The following is a 17,879-nucleotide window of genomic DNA, read 5'->3' on the forward strand; positions in this document are numbered from 1 at the left end:
CTGCAGAGGATGTTATGGAGCTACAAATAATAGCACCAACTATATCAAGTGGTAATGCCAGATGAGAGTCTGAATGTGTTTTAGAGCTGACTGGACCCCTTTTTGGAAACTGTCTATAGGGTATTGAGAAATACTGAGGATCTTAAATCATTTTTAACGAGGAAAAGTAGCTGCTGAAACTATTGTAACATACCATATACTTCAGCTGGGGATTTTTTGAGGGAATTCAGGAGAAAAAAGAGAAATACCAGTAATAATGCAATCTTACAAATAATGTTCCAACCAGAATGCTGTAAAGTTAGTACTAAAACTGCCCTCCCAGTGTCTGTGTGATATACGCAGAGCAGCTGTTCTACTGAGGATTCACAAGAGAAGGGGCATTTCTTAAAACTGGAAACATCACATGGAAAGTAAAATGGCTGCTGAAGCATTTGAGCCTGGATAATGCCAAAGATGTGCACGTTTCTTTATCTGAAAGATGGAAAGACTGTGTTCAGGTGAAATCTGGGTGGCGTGCATCACTGAAAAGAAGGAAACAAAACAGGGACGACAAATGAAATCCATGAAAAGAAGACAAGAAATTAGGCTAGACAGATCGCAGAGGGAAGCACAATCCCAAGGGGCACACAAATCGGGACCAAGAACGTGTGACGAACAAGTATTTGGTTTCCTTTCATGCAGGCAGGTACAGCATTCACTGGCTCTGGTGTCTCAAGCTCAGGATGCAGTAGAAAGAGCAGGACATTCTTTACAAGTGTCAAGAATTGTTGCTAAATGTGATCTGTTCTGAGGACAGTGGCATGATGGTACTTGATATTTTTAAGAATGCTGTTAAATGACTTGGAAATATAGAGAGACCAGGTAATCTTCTAAGTCCTTTGGAGCCAGTTGTAAATGAAGAAAAACTCAGCCTGGAGTGCATGCCAGTCATAAAAAAATATCCAAAAGATAAGAAGCAGAGAAGAAGTGTAAAGCAGAGTTTTATTTGACATCTTAACTAATGATCTGGAAGAAAGAACAGTAGGTTAATTAAATTCATAGATTGGATTATATTACCAGTGACAAGGTGGACAGCAAAATAATATAATAGGACCTACAGAGACTCAAAATTCCTGAACAGAAAATGACAAGATTCAGCTACGCTGGTAGTCTAAAACAGACGCTGAATGAAAAAGTGTGCTGGAAAAGCAGAAAACTGTGTGACAATTCAAAGCATATAAGGTTACAAAACCTCAAAATATAATGAGGAAACAAGAACACCTTCTGCCCTACCTCTTGTTAATTTGGGGTTACATACTGTTTATGTATTGTAAATTGTAACTTCAGAACCTAACCTAATACTCCCAAGGGTGACTGAGTAAAGGCCATTCAAAAGTGACCAGAACAAAGCATCATCCTTCTGAGGTCAGAAAGAATTTGTTTATGACTTAAGAAAAGGAATAATATTTTTTCTGTATGTACATATTTGTGTTAACATTATAAATGTATTACAAATTAGATGTCCTGAGCCTAGTAATACACATTTTTAAAATTTTTTTGTCAGCTAGTAATTCAAGTACCTAGGTAAACAAAAGATCTTTCTAGAGGAACACTTTCCTTCTTTGCTGCTAAGATGACCTGATTTAGAATGTGGTTAAAGTCAGGGGCTGAAGTGCTCCATGTCAAAAGAAAACAAAGGAGCAACTCTGCTCTAACATCTGTGCTGCACTGCCAGCTGTGTTTTCTGTCTAGCTGTAAGAGGCACCCTTCTGGCTAATACAAGTTGCACTGACAGTAGGCTCTGAGTTTACAATTTTTACGATGATTCTGCTGACTGTTCTGTGTGATTTGCTGTGTATACAATGTGCCACTCCATCAACACAGGAATAAATGTACAAATAATTATTTGATTGTTCAAGCGTATAATTTTCTCGACAGCACCTAGAAAGAAGTCCACAGTTAAAAGGCCTTTTCAAAATTCATTTCCATGTAAATTTTGTTTTGAAAAAAAAATATCCTTATATAAATACTATTCTCTTGAGATCACATTGTCTGAAGAGCTGTGGTCATAAATAAGTGATCATGTGCTGTAAGAAGAAAATTCTACTTATTTTTATGTGAAAGAAAACCCAAGAGCTCATATTGGGAAACACTGTTTTTCAGTTGTAAGGGTTTTAGATGATATGTTTCATCATAAATGAATAAATCAATAAATAAATAAGAATTGGGGAGAAAAGAAAAGGATGAAGTGATGGTAGATTATATCTACATATTGCAATCTACTCCACATTGAGAGACTCAAACAGTCTGCAAGACATATGAAGATGATTCATATTAATGGACTATTTTATTAAGGTGCAGTATGGTTGAAGGCCACAAAATAGCAGCATTCTGTCAGATACACAGTAGTTTATTGAAGTCTGATAATGCTGGAGGGTGCAGGATTTTAGCCAAGTTACATTTTATTTGTCTGCAGTCATATTAGTGTCCATACTACGATGTGTTGTACAAGTTTTCATATACATTGTTTTGCCAGAGAACACATTATGTTCGGTTTAACAGATACTGCCTTACTGATTTTTTTTTTTTTAACTACTTCTAGGTATGTTGTAATGGGATTCTGCACGACAATAAACCTGGCTTCCAATGCTGCGAGGACAAGTACATTCCATTTATTCGTAATTCACCAGGGGTTTGCTGTGGTGGTCAGATACATGCTGTGCAACCGAAACATCGGTGCTGTGGTGGTTATTACACTAGGGTATTAGTAGGTAAGAGACAACTCCTTTCCAGTGCTTGAAAGAAACAAAACAACAAAGTTGTTATATCTGTTAAACCAAGGAGAATGAAAACATAGCAATAAATGTGGGATTTATCAAGATTTCTAGATGTCTTCGAGACTTCTGTTCAGTGGGATAAGCAAAGAAAATTGCACTGACTTTGTCTTCTAAACACAGTACACTGTTTATACAAGAAAGGCTTAATTGATGAAACCTGATGATTGGGTCATTTCCCAGAGAACTAATTTATGCCAAACTATACTTAATTGCAGTAAGTGCTGCATAATGGGGAGGGCAGTTCTGCTTAATAGGAACACCATCAGGCAATTTAGTGGTGCGGTTTAGTTCTCTGCTTGACTTGACCCCATGTGATTTTCCCTAGCCATTTCTTTTGTGGAACAATTGTTAGCATTTGGGGTTGATATTATGGATTACATCACTTCTACTTGTTTCTGCATTGTCTAGTCTTTGTTTCTACCAATGTTGCAGATCAAAGTACACATCCCACATGTATTATCTTTGATGGAAATTTATCCTTTTCTTAAGGCTGATTGTAGTCTTACTCTCAGAACTGTTTGGGAAGTTTGCCAAAACTGTGCTTCTGTGCTATTGTCCGGAGTATGGTTTTCCAGTTTGTTGGTGGGTTTTTGACAGGGAGAGGAGAGGAAAAGGGAGAGGAGAGCCCTTTCAGGGGGCAGTGTTCAGAGCATATATCTCTTTGTAGGCAATTGTCAGGTCAGGAGCTAAAATGCTTCCATTACTCATGAGCTGGCACACGTTCCCCAGGCTCTGAAGTGCTTGAATTTTTGCCAACACATTCAGCACATCCTAAGTTCTGATCCTTTGAAAAGTAATTCATATATCACAATATTAGAACGCCTTCCATGATGTCATCAGAAAAATGCTATCACATGGAAGAACCAGAGAAGAGTATTTTGCTGGCCTCATTAATCTCAGTGTACTGAAATGCAGAGATTATACTGTGACCTCTGTCCCCATCCAGTGGTCTATGTTAACTAGCTTAATGTTGTTTATATCAAGAAAGAAAAGCACAGTGAAACAAAATGTCTTATGTATGTCTGAAAGTAGTTCTTGTTCAGTCAGCAGTCCACAAGCATGAAACAGTGAATGTTTGAACATGATTTTAAACATTTTTTTTCTAAGTATACTTGCTGCATTCTCTTTTTCCATACTCTAAAGGGCAGCAACATGAACAATGTTGGTCACTTTTTTCTTTTTTAGTTTTATAAATATGCTAATAACCTCAAGCTAAATGTTAATGTGGGTCATTCTTTGATAAGGATAACAATTAACTGGTAAGACTGCATGGTAGTTTTCAGAGAGAGAACATTTTCAAGCCTAGCTTGGAATGGATCCCATTTTGAGAGGTTAATGAGAAGGTTACTGATCCTTTGTGTCTTATGTCTAATAGTTCTTTTAAAAAAACAGTTTTATTTCCAATAGATGTAAGCCACATTCTGTGTTTTAGTACTTTCTCTGTGTAGCAACTAAATTAGATTCTGAGGAATGCAGGAAAATATGATGAAGTATCTAAACAGATTATATCTATTATACTCTAAAAATTTGTTCTCATCTTTTTTTGTTTATTATTGACTTTATTTGATAAAGTTATTTATACAGGAAACTCTCTAAGCATACATATTTCCCAGATGTTGTTTGGCCAGCTTGATAGCTCTAGACGTACTGAAGCACACTGGGCTGAAGGCATGAAGATTACAAATTAGGAAGGCAGGAATCCCAGTTTCTGAGACAGTAGTGCACAAAAAAGTGCAAGCATCCATCCCAGAACTAAGATGGGAGGAGAGATTCTTAGAGCAGAACAAATAATGCTACTACCACCCAGGCATCTCTTTGGCAAGGCATGGGGGGGCAGGGAAGGAAAACAGTGTTCTCCCTCAGCCGTTACAATTGCATCACACGTTTATTTCAGACAAAAGCTGCACTGGGTTAAGGGCTCTCTGTCTGTAATTCCCAACTTTTCAGAAGAAAGGGACTTGAGATACTACTTTCAATGAGAAAAATTAGTTTTAAAAATCAAAACACATTTATAATGATCAGGAATCCAAATACTTTAATCACCTCTATTACCTGTCTTCAATAGCAGAACAAAATCCCGACTCCTTCCAAATGACATTTGAGCCACAGAAAACATTGAAACACAGAAAGATAACACAAAAATGTAACATTTAGAACACTGGATCAGATCAAGTGCAGACACTAGTGAATGAAAATTATTGCCATTTACCATAACTTTTGTATCCTTTATAGCAGTATCTACTCCGTTCATAGCACACCGCTTATCCCAGCCCAGCCCACCATTATAGTGTCAGTCTCATTGGCAGTCTTATCCTAAAGCCTTTCCCTGCAAAAGCTGATGCTTTTGCTTAAGTAGCAGCCAAGCCCACTTATTGTGGTGGTGGTATTTAATTTTTAAAGTGAGCTTAATCCTTAAGTTCTTTGGGAAATGAAGTCCTGAGCGACACTGAAAAACTCTTTAAGCAATGTGAATTAGTCCTTCAAAAGAAGTTTGCAATGATTTTGGAGAAGACAAGGAAATGTTTTGCTGAGAATAAGTAGACTGACTGTTCTGCTAATCATAGCAAGAATGAACTCTCTTTACTATGTAGCTGCTTCTACTTAAAGGTTTTCAGCTGTATAATTGTCATATTTACAGAAATTATTTTTGCTGCTCTTCTCAGTTTGTCTTTGTCATGCTTGCATTTTGATATCTTACAGAGTCTTGGCCCTGAATTCATGAATGCATGTTTCTTCAATTATTATTACAAATTAATAGAATACTTTTATAGCATTCGAAAGTACCGAGTGATTCCATGCTTTCATGTGGAACGTTTTGTACATGAAGCTACGAGCGTGTGAACCCAGACTTGTTGCTATCAGATGAAAGCCTCTCAGGGATTTCAAGAGTTATAAATGCATGAAATCTTTAATTGTATTCTTAAATTGACAGGAGAAGTATGTTGTCCTAATGAAGAGCAAAACAGAGTTTCAGTTGGAATTGGTGACTCTTGCTGCCAGGGAATGCCTTACTCCACATCAGGCAATCAAATCTGCTGTGGTGGATCCCTCCATGACAGTTTCAATCAGCAGTGCTGTGGTGGAGAAGTCATAAGCACGGACTTGGTCTGTTGTGGTGATGAAGAAGAAGGGACTGCACACAGACCTCTCTCAGGTAAGCGATAAGTTTTCAAGAAAAAAGGGCCTTCATTTTTCTAAACCTCTTGTGACACTAACCATTCAGCAGTGACACACTCAGGTATAAGGTGTGTATGCCCATTTGTTACAATGATGTTGCACTTTACTCACCCGATAGACTGCACAACGGTGAGCTTTCAATAACCTTTCTTTGCCTCTGTCCAAAAGCTGCAGGGGCTGGAGACACCAGATAATTCAAAAGGCGTGCATGATCTTTAAATATACCAGTCAGGAAACAGGACCAGTCTCCTCCCAATGAAAAGAGCAGAGGTTAGCTTTGGCCACCATGTGCTGCCATGCATCCCAGTGCAGGGATTTTCCATTTGCTCTGGAGATGTGGGGCTAGTCACCTAAAAATTGAAGATTACAATGCTGTCTGCTTGGTGGTCTATCCCTCACTTGTGCATCTACATAGAGGTAAACCTGCTGCAGTTTAAAATTAACACAACTTAATCCCTAGCACTAGTCACTTGTTCATCTGGCGCATCCCGTTAATCTCTTGCACAACATAGGAAATTACTCCATCACTCAGAGGTTCAATCTGAATCCTACTTCCTCGTAAAGCACTCTGTGACTAGCTGCTGACAGAGATTGGAGGTATTATTACAAACCTTATTCAGGTAATTTCATGTGTCTTTTCTTTCCACAGTTATTAGACAAATTATATACCATCAGCCTTAGGCTTTCTCAGCCTGACAAAAAGACTTCAGAAACAATTGCAGTCTCAAAGGGCAGCCCGATTTCAAAACACAGAAATAATGAAGGTTTAGTAGCCAATTCTACTTGGTCTGTGGAGATGAGTCATGCAGTGCTTTCACCATATGCGTGCCAGTTCGAGCTTCTAGTTGTACAACTAAGGATCTTAACATGTAACTAAGAATCCAGATCTGAAGGCTGAACTCCTTTCCCCAAAAATGAGCTCTTTCCTCAGCTTATTTTTTGTATTCATTGGATTCTTCATCCACTGTGGTATTAGAAGTACCCGAGTTCTGTGTTGACTGTCAGGAAGGGCTAATCAGAAGAGTCATTGCAACACTTTCCGGTGCTTCTACAGCATCCTTCTCTTCCAGTGGTGACTCATGAAGCGTATGCTGTGAACAGCACCTCTTGCATGATTTTAGCTGCCCCTCACTGTGATCCCTAATTGTCCCTGATCTACAGCGTCTACGCAGGGCTCACAGTATCAGCTCTGAACAAGGCCCTCTTGCATAGCCGTGCGTTGTGTGGCTGCCACAAGACGGGGCTGGCTCATAAAACATCTCTTTATGTACTTTATTACTTAAACTCTTTTATTTGCCTGCAGGAGCCCTTTAACAAAATCACATTGAATTGACTTTCTCACACCAAATCAAATCTCCCTGGTCCCAGTTCAGTTGTCTTTGTCAATATGTATTTTATAAATGGAGTGAATTAACAGATGCTGTTGGAACAGAACTGCTGGGGTAGCGTTTATGTTTTTACTGCTCTCTCTGGGCAGATGAGTTGTGTAGGAGTGTAATACAGGTATCTTGGGATGAAAGTTATGTTCTTCATTTCAGTATATATGTATTCTTAACAGTTTTTTTCCTTAAATATATATATTTAAAAAACCTTTATACCCCTCTTTTTAAAATGTGTTTAGCCTATAGCACTCTATCATTTACACCATTTTTCTTGAGAATGGGTCAGGGTGACGTTTTTTTGGCTATTAGGAAAGAAAACAGTGGCTTTTTCATCTTTCACAGGTTTTCTGTGAGGACTTTATACTGTGAGCCAGCATACAGCTGAACACAAATACAGGTTTGAAAGATGAATTAGCGCCATAGTTGAAAAGAGTTCGTATTATTTGCATTAAGCATAGAATAAATTGTGGTTTCTTATCATATCATATACATCATGCTCAATAGGTTTTTACTTAATTTCTTAGAGTAATTCAGCCTTGCTAAATACATCATGAAAATGCACAAGCCAGGCACAAAAGTCTACCTGCTCCCTATCCCTATTATTATAATTATTCTAATGGAAAAAATACTCTCACATAAATAAGTCATTTACTTATCATTGGCAAATGGGTAAGTAGAATTTTGCAAGAATATGGTAACAGGAAAGCTGATCTCATTGTCTAGAAGGTGAAGAGGTAACAGGGGTGGCTTTATGCAAAAGCTGAAATGCTTCTGAAGCTCTGTTTTGTAGTTGGCAATGAATGCCATGGTTAAAAATATAATGACAATTTAAAGCTTTTGTTCGGGAGTTTTAGTTCCTTGGAAAAAATCATACAAGCAAAACATGATCAATAAAAGTGCAAGCCTTGCGCACAGCCTTATTGTTGCATGACCAGTTTGAAAGCAGTGTGTTTCCGCAGAATCTAGACTCTGGTTTGCACTGAATGTTGGTTTAAAGGCTTGAATGGTAGAACTTTTTCATTTGCCATTGTATACCTGTTTCAAAGAGTCTGTCCTGCAAAAAGAGATGCTTTTTCCATCTCACATTACTCTTTTTTTTTTTTTTTCTAATTTCTATTTTCTTAGGATTTATTTTTCGCCCCTTGTTGGCCTTATTTAGTGGGGTGACCATAGAGACATCTACTGGCAAAGGCTGGCAGTGATGCCATTGTATACACACATCCTGAGCCCCACTGCTGCAATGTGATTATCCAAAGTTGTGTATTTCTGGCTATAAAGGAAAATGTCCACTAAAACCACTCTTGGATTTTCTCTTTTAAAAAAAAAAAAAAAAGCTAGGAAAATGCCACTATACTGACATCCCAGACTCATGAAAGATAATGCTTTGTACTGTTGTGGTTCCTGATCTGTAATAGTTGCAATATCCACATGTAAGCCAAGGATTTTTGGAGTAGTTTGCAATGTACACTGGCTCTGTATTTTGTTGATCCTCTATTCTGGCTCCAAAGGCTAAGCCTTTTAATACTCATTTTTCCCTTTTGAAAGCAATGGTTTTGCAGATTTACTAAATTAGTAATTCATCACTCAGCTATGTTTGTAAATTTTTTCAGTTGCTGGGGATGAACATGAAATAATTGTTGACAGAAATCACTGTTAGCAGGAAGTGTCTTTTCCAGCCCACGGATTTTCTTTTTGCTGTAATGCATTATGTGTCTACGAAACATAAATATATAAAGCATGACACACACATTCCAGCTGATTTACAAACAAATAGTTTGTATTTTGATATTTTGCTGAATTCAGCAAGCGTTTATAGGAATTTCTGGGTCCTTAAGCAATTGAATAAAGTGATTTTTAGAAGGCAAATCAATCCATCAATATTACATGGTCCTATTTTGTTTTTCTTGGAGCGTATTTAAAATTGTACATTTGAGGTGTCAAGGTTCAGGAGTCAAGTGCTACATGTGATAAATTAAGCAAAGGTCAGAGGCTATGCAATGCAGTTTCAGAAGATTGTCTACCTCTGCCTTTGCAGCTCATTCATGCTGAAGTGATGCACTATGGGAATTACTACCAAACTCTGCTCTGCAACATCTGCTCTCCCTAAGTGAGTTAGTGCACGTCAGACATCTTTATGTCAGAATATTGCAGTGATGGATGCAGTCTTCAGAAAATGCTGCATAAAAATCTGGTGTGCCGTTCTGGCCATTAAGTGAAATTACTATTTAAATTAATGGCGCTGTCACAGTTTATCTGTGCAAAGAATGAACGCTGATTAGGGTATTAAGTAATTAGCAATTTATCACACTGGAACAAGGTTGATAATAATTAAAGAAGTAATGGTTTACCAAAGAAACTAGAAAAGGAGTCACTTCTTGTTATGTGAGTGAAATCTTGGCTGAAAAATTTAATTCAGTTAAACAAAGATGAGGTTCGCTGTGAAAGAATACAGCCTTGTTTGTCTCAACAGAAAAACAGTTCATTATCAAAATTTTAGTTTGCCTGTCAAAAGTCCCTTGGGACTGTCTGAGTTGCTTATTAGTATTGAATTGAGTCATTTTCTGCATTAATTCTCTACTTAAAATTGGTAGAAACCGAGGACAATTTGGAAAAGGGTGTGAACAGGGGGAAATGTTTGCCTCTTGGAGAGCTGCTGATCACAGTTTGATTTCTGTGAATGGAACCAGTCCTGAAAATAGGTAAAAGTATGCAAGTAACATCACCATTCTGAGTCATTCCAGTGATGGAATGAAATGCTCTGAATGCTTTAGCAGGATCATACCCTTAAAGAGTAAGTTTCATTATGTATGACTTCCTAAGAGAGATTTGCTACAATAAACAACAGTGAGAAAAGTGGCCGCTTTTGCATGTGTTTTAAATGTCTACATACTACAGAAATTATGTCAAATACAAATTACTTTGTAGATGTAACGGTATATCACAGCCCTGGTTTTTTTGTGATATCTTTCTAGTTGAATCAGTAATAACATTTATTTCACTGCCAATTATAGAGGTGTTTGTACCATTTGATTCAGAGTTAAAATTTAACCCTTTCTTTAATTGGTGTGGGGTTCAATGCTGGTATTTCACAGTTGCAGGATCATTCATGTGACTATTTGGAAAATTCCAGTGGTTATGATGAGCTTTTAATCTTAAAATAAAATTATTTTAAAAAGAAGGAACAATGTGGAATTAATTTTGGCAGCTTACCAATTCCACTCCAGAAATGCAAATTATATTTAGATATTGATTTCTTACAGAGTAATTCTCTGTATCAGATGGCTGAAGCTTCACTGTGGGTATTTGACAAGTCACCCATTCAGTTCTACATACCTAGTATGAACCTCCACTTTAAAACATAAAATATAATGTGAAACATTCTGGAATGCTAAGATGCACTGTTGGAAGACTGCCCACGTAAGGGCGGATGAATGAGACCTGGCTGGAAAGTACATGGAGAAGCTTTCTCAATTTCTACATTCTACAGGAAGTTTTCATCAACAGTCTCTCTTTGACCTGCTGTGCACAGTGCTTTGGTATGGTATTTCATAGCAAAGGTTCTTACAAAAGTTCAGCAATGGTGTAAGTTGGTTGTAGGGGATCCCTGTTATTCCTCCAGTTCTTGATTGTTTTCAGCAGGTCTAGAAGTCAGGACACTTACTTCAGTCACCTCACGTTCGAATTTAATCTCACTTTAGGTAAATCTGTGTAATTCCAGCTGCTGATGGTTTTATGCCAAGCTGTATTGTTATATTGCATTCTGCTTTCTCCTTTCTTCATCTATCTATTTATTTACTTACATTACATATTCAGATATATTTGTTTGTTTGTTTGTTTCAGGGATGTTCTGTTGTGGGCAGGAATACGTGAATATGACAGAGACCATATGCTGCTCAGGTTCCAGTGGTGAGTTCCTAGCACATGTTAGAAAGAATGACCAAGTGCCAGTAAAATGCTGTGAGACTGAACTTATTCCAAAGAGCGAAGAATGCTGTAATGGAGTTGGATATAATCCTTTGAAATATGTTTGCTCTGACAAGATTTCAGCTGGAATGATGATGAAGGTAATTGATAGAAAATCTCTCGGTAGCTCTGATTTGACGATGGAAAGAGAAATACACTGTTCATAACTATTTTTCTAAAATAGGAATATAAAAACTCTTGTGTGCATTATTCATTTTCACATTACATCCATATTAATACCGAATGAGTTCACCATGATTGATGTTATTGCAATGAATTCTAAAGGAATTAATAATGATTAGCTGCCTCTGTGAAGTGTTGCCCAGCACTTCAGATTAGTACAGTAGCTAAAAGCTGGCATACTAACAAGACTGGCATGTATAGCCAGCTTCCATTCTGTGACCACTTCTGAGGCATAGAAATGCTATTACATTTCGATTTGGGCAGGCAGTATGACATAGATTCCCCAAGCTCCTAAAAAAAAAAAAAAAAAAAAAAAAGTAATTGATATTTTCTCGATGGACTTAATCCTGATCCTATAGAAAACCAGTGCCAATTTTGGCATAAGTTTCAGCAGCACTAGGATAGGTCCCTGTATAACTTCCAGCAACAATGAGAGTATTATATTTTTGGTGCCTTTCGCGCCTAATGAATTACACAGTTTATTTTCACTCGGTTTTAATGTAAGAGTAAACTAAGCACCATAAAGGCTAATTCCACCTTTTCTAAGAGTGGCCAGTGACTATAGGTATCAGCATGAGACAATTTGGCCAAACTTTCAAAGCTGCAAAGTCTTGCAACTCCAGTTGAATTCAATAGAAATCTTCAAGAATTAGCATAGTATTTAAGTAAGCTGTAAAAATATTGTCAATTGTTATTACAATTTTTGTTTAAGAAAATGAAAATTTTGAAGGATGGAAACCCTGTTTATATATATGTATATTCTTTTATGTAAATACATTGTTATATAGAGAGGGAGGAAGTGGGTGAGAGAGAAAGAAAGAGGGTTTGATATCGTGAATTCTACTATAAGGAAATCAGGTAGATATTGTGGAATTTATTACTAAAGTAAAAACAGACCCAATCCTGCCACATGCAGGTGTTCCTGTATCCTTTTTGTTCATCTGCTAAGTTAATACACAAATATTTCTTCCATCTTCTCCTTTTTGTGTCAAGGTTTTCATGTCATTTCATTTTCAGACTGAATAATTTTCTCCGAGGGAAAATCCAAGTGTTGTGATGAGTCAGCTACAGTTCCTCAATATATTGTATTAGTAGTTCATGCAAGGCAAAAAATGGCTGAGAATAGGTTAATGAATTCCGGTAGATAACATGCTAGATCCATGCCTTAGGTATAATGTATAAAGAAAGGAAGCGCTTTGTATTTCACTTATCCACAGTAGAAAAGAGATAGCAGTGCTGGCTTTCTGATATGTATAGATCTACTGACATTAAAAGGACTGACATTCTGAGACATATTCTGGAGCTACTTTATAGGTGAATCCAATCCATGTATATCCTACATCATATACTGATATCTATCATAATATAATTTTTGTGAAAGTGCCAAGTTTGGGAAATTAAATTAGCTGAAGTTCATAATCAGCTAACAAACTAATTTCAAGAGGTGAATTAAGGAAGCATTAGATATAATCTGTTTGGTTTTCCTTCTGAAGTTGGTAGCCTAATGGGCAGAAATATTTGTAGCAAATACTGCAGTACATTTCTTCCTGCAACAACCTATATTTTATGAGGATTATTGCTCTCTAGCTTATGGTTTGGCAAAAATATTATTTCATGAATTTTAATGGAAACTTGTGGATGTTCAGTGTATATTTCTGTTTCTGTGAATTGTTCTTTATGGGTTAAATCTTATATCTGCATCAACGTTTGCAGAGGTCCTCTTATTGCAGCAGAACTGCTTTTTAGGAGTGATGTGGTAGAGGACACGATTTATATCACCCATGGATAGAGTTCTCAGCCTTGACAGCTGCCAAGGAATCGCACAGAGCCCTCTGGTGTACTTGGCAAGCTGTGTGAGGGGCTGGGAATTTGCTACTGATTTGCCACGGGATCTTGGCCTTTGCAGGAGCAGAATGTTCAAATTCTCAGATAAAGTCCTGTTCTCATTTGATTATAGACTCTTCTACTTTCCACAAACCCAGCCATTTGGGCTTCAAGGCTTTACAATGGGCTTTACAATGTTTTCATGCAAGGACCCTACAAAAAAATGTTTCTTTTAGAAAGGATTATAAAAGCATTAATGACCAAAGACGGTAGACAGGCCACAGGCTGAAAGGGTCTCCCATATGCTAGAAATATCAACGTACTCAATGTGGTTGCTTGATTTGTATGTTGCGTAAAGACAGAGAAATACTAATGGAAGCATTTGTAAAGAAAGGAAGATGCGGTAAATATACTAAAATTGTACGTGTGTTCCTTAGGTAAAAGAAGAATGCAAGGCTAATATCCTTTGCCCTTTATCTATGGAGGCAACAGCACATTGTGGAAAGTGTGACTTTGATCCTAGAGAGAATATCTGTGCATGGATAAAAGCTTCACAGAGCGCTACAGAAAAGGAGATAAAGGAAGGTGTGTGTCCAGCTGAAGAGGAGACTGTCTACACAGGAAGTCCAAACCAGTATTCATTTACAGGTAGAGAAACGTGGCATATCAGATTGATGATTTGCTAGTGTATTTAATTCACTCTGGAGAAAAAGATGTCCTGAATGCTATCAGGTATTCTAATTAAATGTGAAGCAATTGTAGTGAAGTAGTATTCTTTAAGAATCACTCTGTGAATCAGGACAGTATCTTCAGGGAAATGAGTAGCAAGAAGTTCAGTGAATACATAAGGTCTAAACTTGCTTTCACAAAAGTTTATAGAAGTATTGCTATATCAGAAAATGACCCTAACTAAAGGAACAACTTCCATATCTGTCTGTCTTTAAACACAGAAGTAGTCCCATAGGCACAGAAAAAAAAATGAAGAAGTTATTTTGTATTTTTATAAGGTTGAGATGATCCATATGTAAATTTCTTTTTCTAGACTTGAACCTCGAACCTTTTATCACATATGAGTACAGAGTGGCTGCTTGGAATAGCTATGGAAGAGGCTTCAGTGAAATTAGCAGAGCTGTCACTAAGCAAGATGTACCACAGGGTGTAAGTCCACCAAAATGGGCCAAAGTGGATAATCGCGAAGACATGATACTTCTAAACTGGGAGGAACCACTTCAACCAAATGGTATTGATATACATTAAAAAAAGAGTATGTTCTATCATTGAACTGAGAGTGTTCCAAATCACAAAACATTTCTTAATTAATCACTGGCACTGAAATAAACATATTCCTAAACTCTGCAAAAAGAATTTGCTCTAGGTTGAGATCATTTTCATTGCAAATAAGAGTAGAGTCTAACTTCACAGAAGACAACTTAGTATGCCTCTAAGAAGTGCCTAGAAGCCTCTTTTGAGAACAGTTGTAATAATATTTGGCAAATATGATCAGAATGTCACAATCATGTTACAAAATATTTGGGGATTTGGCAGAGGGGAAGTGGGTGATACTCATGTTTGTTTCAGGAAGTCGTGCTTATGATTTTCAAACAGTGAGAAAACTTGGGCTGGCTCTCTTAATGAAAATTGAGAAATACTGCTATGTTGAAGTAGAGGTTGAGGAGAGCAGCTGGTAATTGACATTAGCCGTTCAAACAGGATGATTGTCTGTTACAGTGGTCATCTAGAGATTTCATTTATTATTTTCTGTGTGCAGAGTAGATTATTACAGTACACCATCATGCAGGATTTCTCAGCTAACAAAAGGGAAAACTTTCTTTCTGCAATAGGTCTTATTATTCACTATATCATTCTCCGAAATGGAATTGAGCGTTTTAGAGGAACAGAAATGAGCTTCACAGACACAAGCGGTGTCCAGCCATACCAAGAATATTCATATCAGCTGCGAGCCTGCACTGTTGCTGGTTGCGCAGACAGCAGCAAGGTTAGTAAATTGGTTTTTATGGAACTGGTGCCAGAATTTTACCAGCCAGTGTGGCAACATTAAAATGCTTTTGGGAAGGTGTAATTTGAAGACATGATGATTATTGAGGAAGCAAGTGAAAAACATCAATAATCTTATTTGGATTCAACTACTGACAGGTGATTATTTGGAACCTAAGGTTGATACAAGCAAGCAGAAGAAGAAAGCAGTATCTCAATCTTGGCAAAGCTGAAATTGCACTGTAGGAACTGATATTTGTTAAAGAGAAAGCTGCACATGATAGAATAGAGTAAGGAATATTAAAACACACTTTCTCTAAGCCTTGAAATTAAATCTTTGCTTCTCACTAGGCGGTCTATAGCCTCTTCTTCCTTGGTATGTCTTAGTTTACCTGCTTTAGCTCTAGTCTATCAATTTGTTCAACGACCTTCTTATTTAGAGCCTCCTTCCGCTATATTACCCTTCACTGGCATTCTATGTCTGCACCTACTTTGGGCTTTACGCTCCCTTTGTGTACAACCTTCCCCTGCTTCAGTTTTAAGCAAACAGAATCTCTTCCTTCCCTTTATCACTGCTTCAGTTCTTCTTGTATCACTTTGAATCACGGATGCCTTTCACCAGCGTTACTATTTAACAAGCTCTAGTTTCTATTCTGCAAAGTACCTGCCTTATTCATCATTTCAAAAAACTATTTCTTAAGTGACCTCTTTTTCACAGTAATATCCTTGCCTCTATTAAAATGAATTTCTAGGACTGCAAGTGTTAGGTCTGTGGGGCAGAGGTGGGGAATAATGACTGTGCTTTGTAATTACAACATCTATGGGATTGAAAAGTTGATTTTTTTTTTTCAGGTGTTTAAACGTTATTCTTATTGGTGCAAACCTCAGCCAAAAGTATAAGAAAAGAAAAACTGATGCAGAGGCATGGAGATAGGTGCATAGTCCTCTACCTGCACACAGAGCTGTGGTCTGGAAGCTATGTAGGCACAATTGCTGCAACCATTGGCCTGAGCTAATAAATCCTGCTTATTTCACTTGTCTGTAATTAAGGAGTTTGCTGTTGCAAACACTGAAGTCTGCAAGTAGGGACTGATTCCACCAAATGCACTAAGACAATATATTATAGAGGGAACATTTTATATTTACAGTGTAATATAAATACTTTATAATGGTAATAATAGAAAAAGAAAAGTGATTCTCAAAGAGAAAAAGGTCTGACTCACTTATTAAACCAGTGTAATTTGGAAATGCCTCTGTAGGAGATGGTAGAGATGTGTCAATAGAAAATTAGCTTCTTCCTTTTTCTTCTTTTTTTTTGTAGAAAGAGCTTAACAAGTGCAAAGTTATTCTATCTTTCAAAGACTTTGGTTTCCTTACAAAAAAATATGGAGTTGCAAATAAGTACAATAGAGTTCAGATTGCATGGGATATATGAAGGCTTAGTCCCATGTTTACTGGTGCTTAAAATATATGAAATCAGGCAGTTAAAATGCAGAGACACTGACAAACCATATGGAAGAGAGTTATCAAGAGTTTTCAAGCAATACAGGTTTTGTTGTTTCACCCTGTGCTATACACTGCTGCTAAAATGTGGTGAACCTGTTGTGATAAATTGTAGACATAGACTTATGTAATGTATTCAAGGTCAGATTTCATTGTGAAAAAGGAGGAAAAAAGTAACTAGTTCTCCAGGCCCTTGGTAATGATATGCCAGCCCAAACAACATTTTAAAACAAAAGTGACATTCTCATTGATCATGGTATCTAGTGTACTATTACATTAAATTGCTGTTTAATTCATATGTCTTCAGGTACTTGCAGTCACTGTCCAAGGAGTCCCAGAGAGTGTTCAGCCACCAGACGTCAGTGCTTTGAACTCAACAGCATTACATTTAAGCTGGATTGCACCCAAGAAACCAAATGGTATCATCAGAGAGTACCAGATCAGTCAAGTAGGGAAAGGACTTATATACACTGATGCTGCAAGCAGAATGCAGCACACAGTATCAGGTAAGGAGGCAGAGCTCTCTGACAGGCTAATGTCCTGTCCTTAAGGTATAAGACAGTATTCACATATTAAAAATGCTACATGTCAGTAAATTTTAAATCCCTAGTACTGTGCACAGTTTAGAATGCTTTATCATGACTTTACATATGTAAAATTTATTTTTTTCAATCTCTTTCATTTCTGGCTGCTGTTTGTTAAAATATTAATAAATTTAATTTCAAATTTTTAAAATAAATCTATCCAGCTCGATTCAAGATGCATGCTTGTGGTGTGCTCGAGGTCTCAGATATTCTGTGTAGGCTTGCCATCCCTTCACACAGATTCAACTCTCTCTTCTACCATCATTAATGTGCAGTAACGCAGTTGAAGTCGCTAGTGCTGCTGTGAATGTGCAGCAGTGTAGGAGCAAGAAAGATCCAGTACTTTATGCCTGAGATAATAAAAAAGGAAAGGAAGACAGAAAGGGAAAGATCCTGGATTCTGTTTGTAACCTTATATATTGCTTATAGCCATGTTCTAAATACTTCGTGAA

At 37.2% G+C, this 17,879-nt stretch overlaps 1 protein-coding gene across 1 annotated transcript in view; it reads left to right on the plus strand.

Moving 5' to 3' along the window:
- Positions 1 to 17,879, plus strand: part of USH2A (usherin) — a 388,501-nt gene that overhangs the window by 294,990 nt on the left and 75,632 nt on the right. Inside the window, exons 49-55 of the mRNA XM_059835821.1 lie at positions 2,582 to 2,750; positions 5,749 to 5,970; positions 11,216 to 11,439; positions 13,783 to 13,993; positions 14,388 to 14,585; positions 15,187 to 15,341; positions 17,151 to 17,349. Coding sequence (XP_059691804.1) covers positions 2,582 to 2,750; positions 5,749 to 5,970; positions 11,216 to 11,439; positions 13,783 to 13,993; positions 14,388 to 14,585; positions 15,187 to 15,341; positions 17,151 to 17,349 — 1,378 coding nt within the window. The remainder of the gene's footprint in view (positions 1 to 2,581; positions 2,751 to 5,748; positions 5,971 to 11,215; positions 11,440 to 13,782; positions 13,994 to 14,387; positions 14,586 to 15,186; positions 15,342 to 17,150; positions 17,350 to 17,879) is intronic.

The sequence above is a fragment of the Gavia stellata genome, chromosome 2 (genome assembly GCF_030936135.1).
Source record: "Gavia stellata isolate bGavSte3 chromosome 2, bGavSte3.hap2, whole genome shotgun sequence".
NCBI classification, from domain to species: Eukaryota; Metazoa; Chordata; class Aves; order Gaviiformes; family Gaviidae; genus Gavia; species Gavia stellata.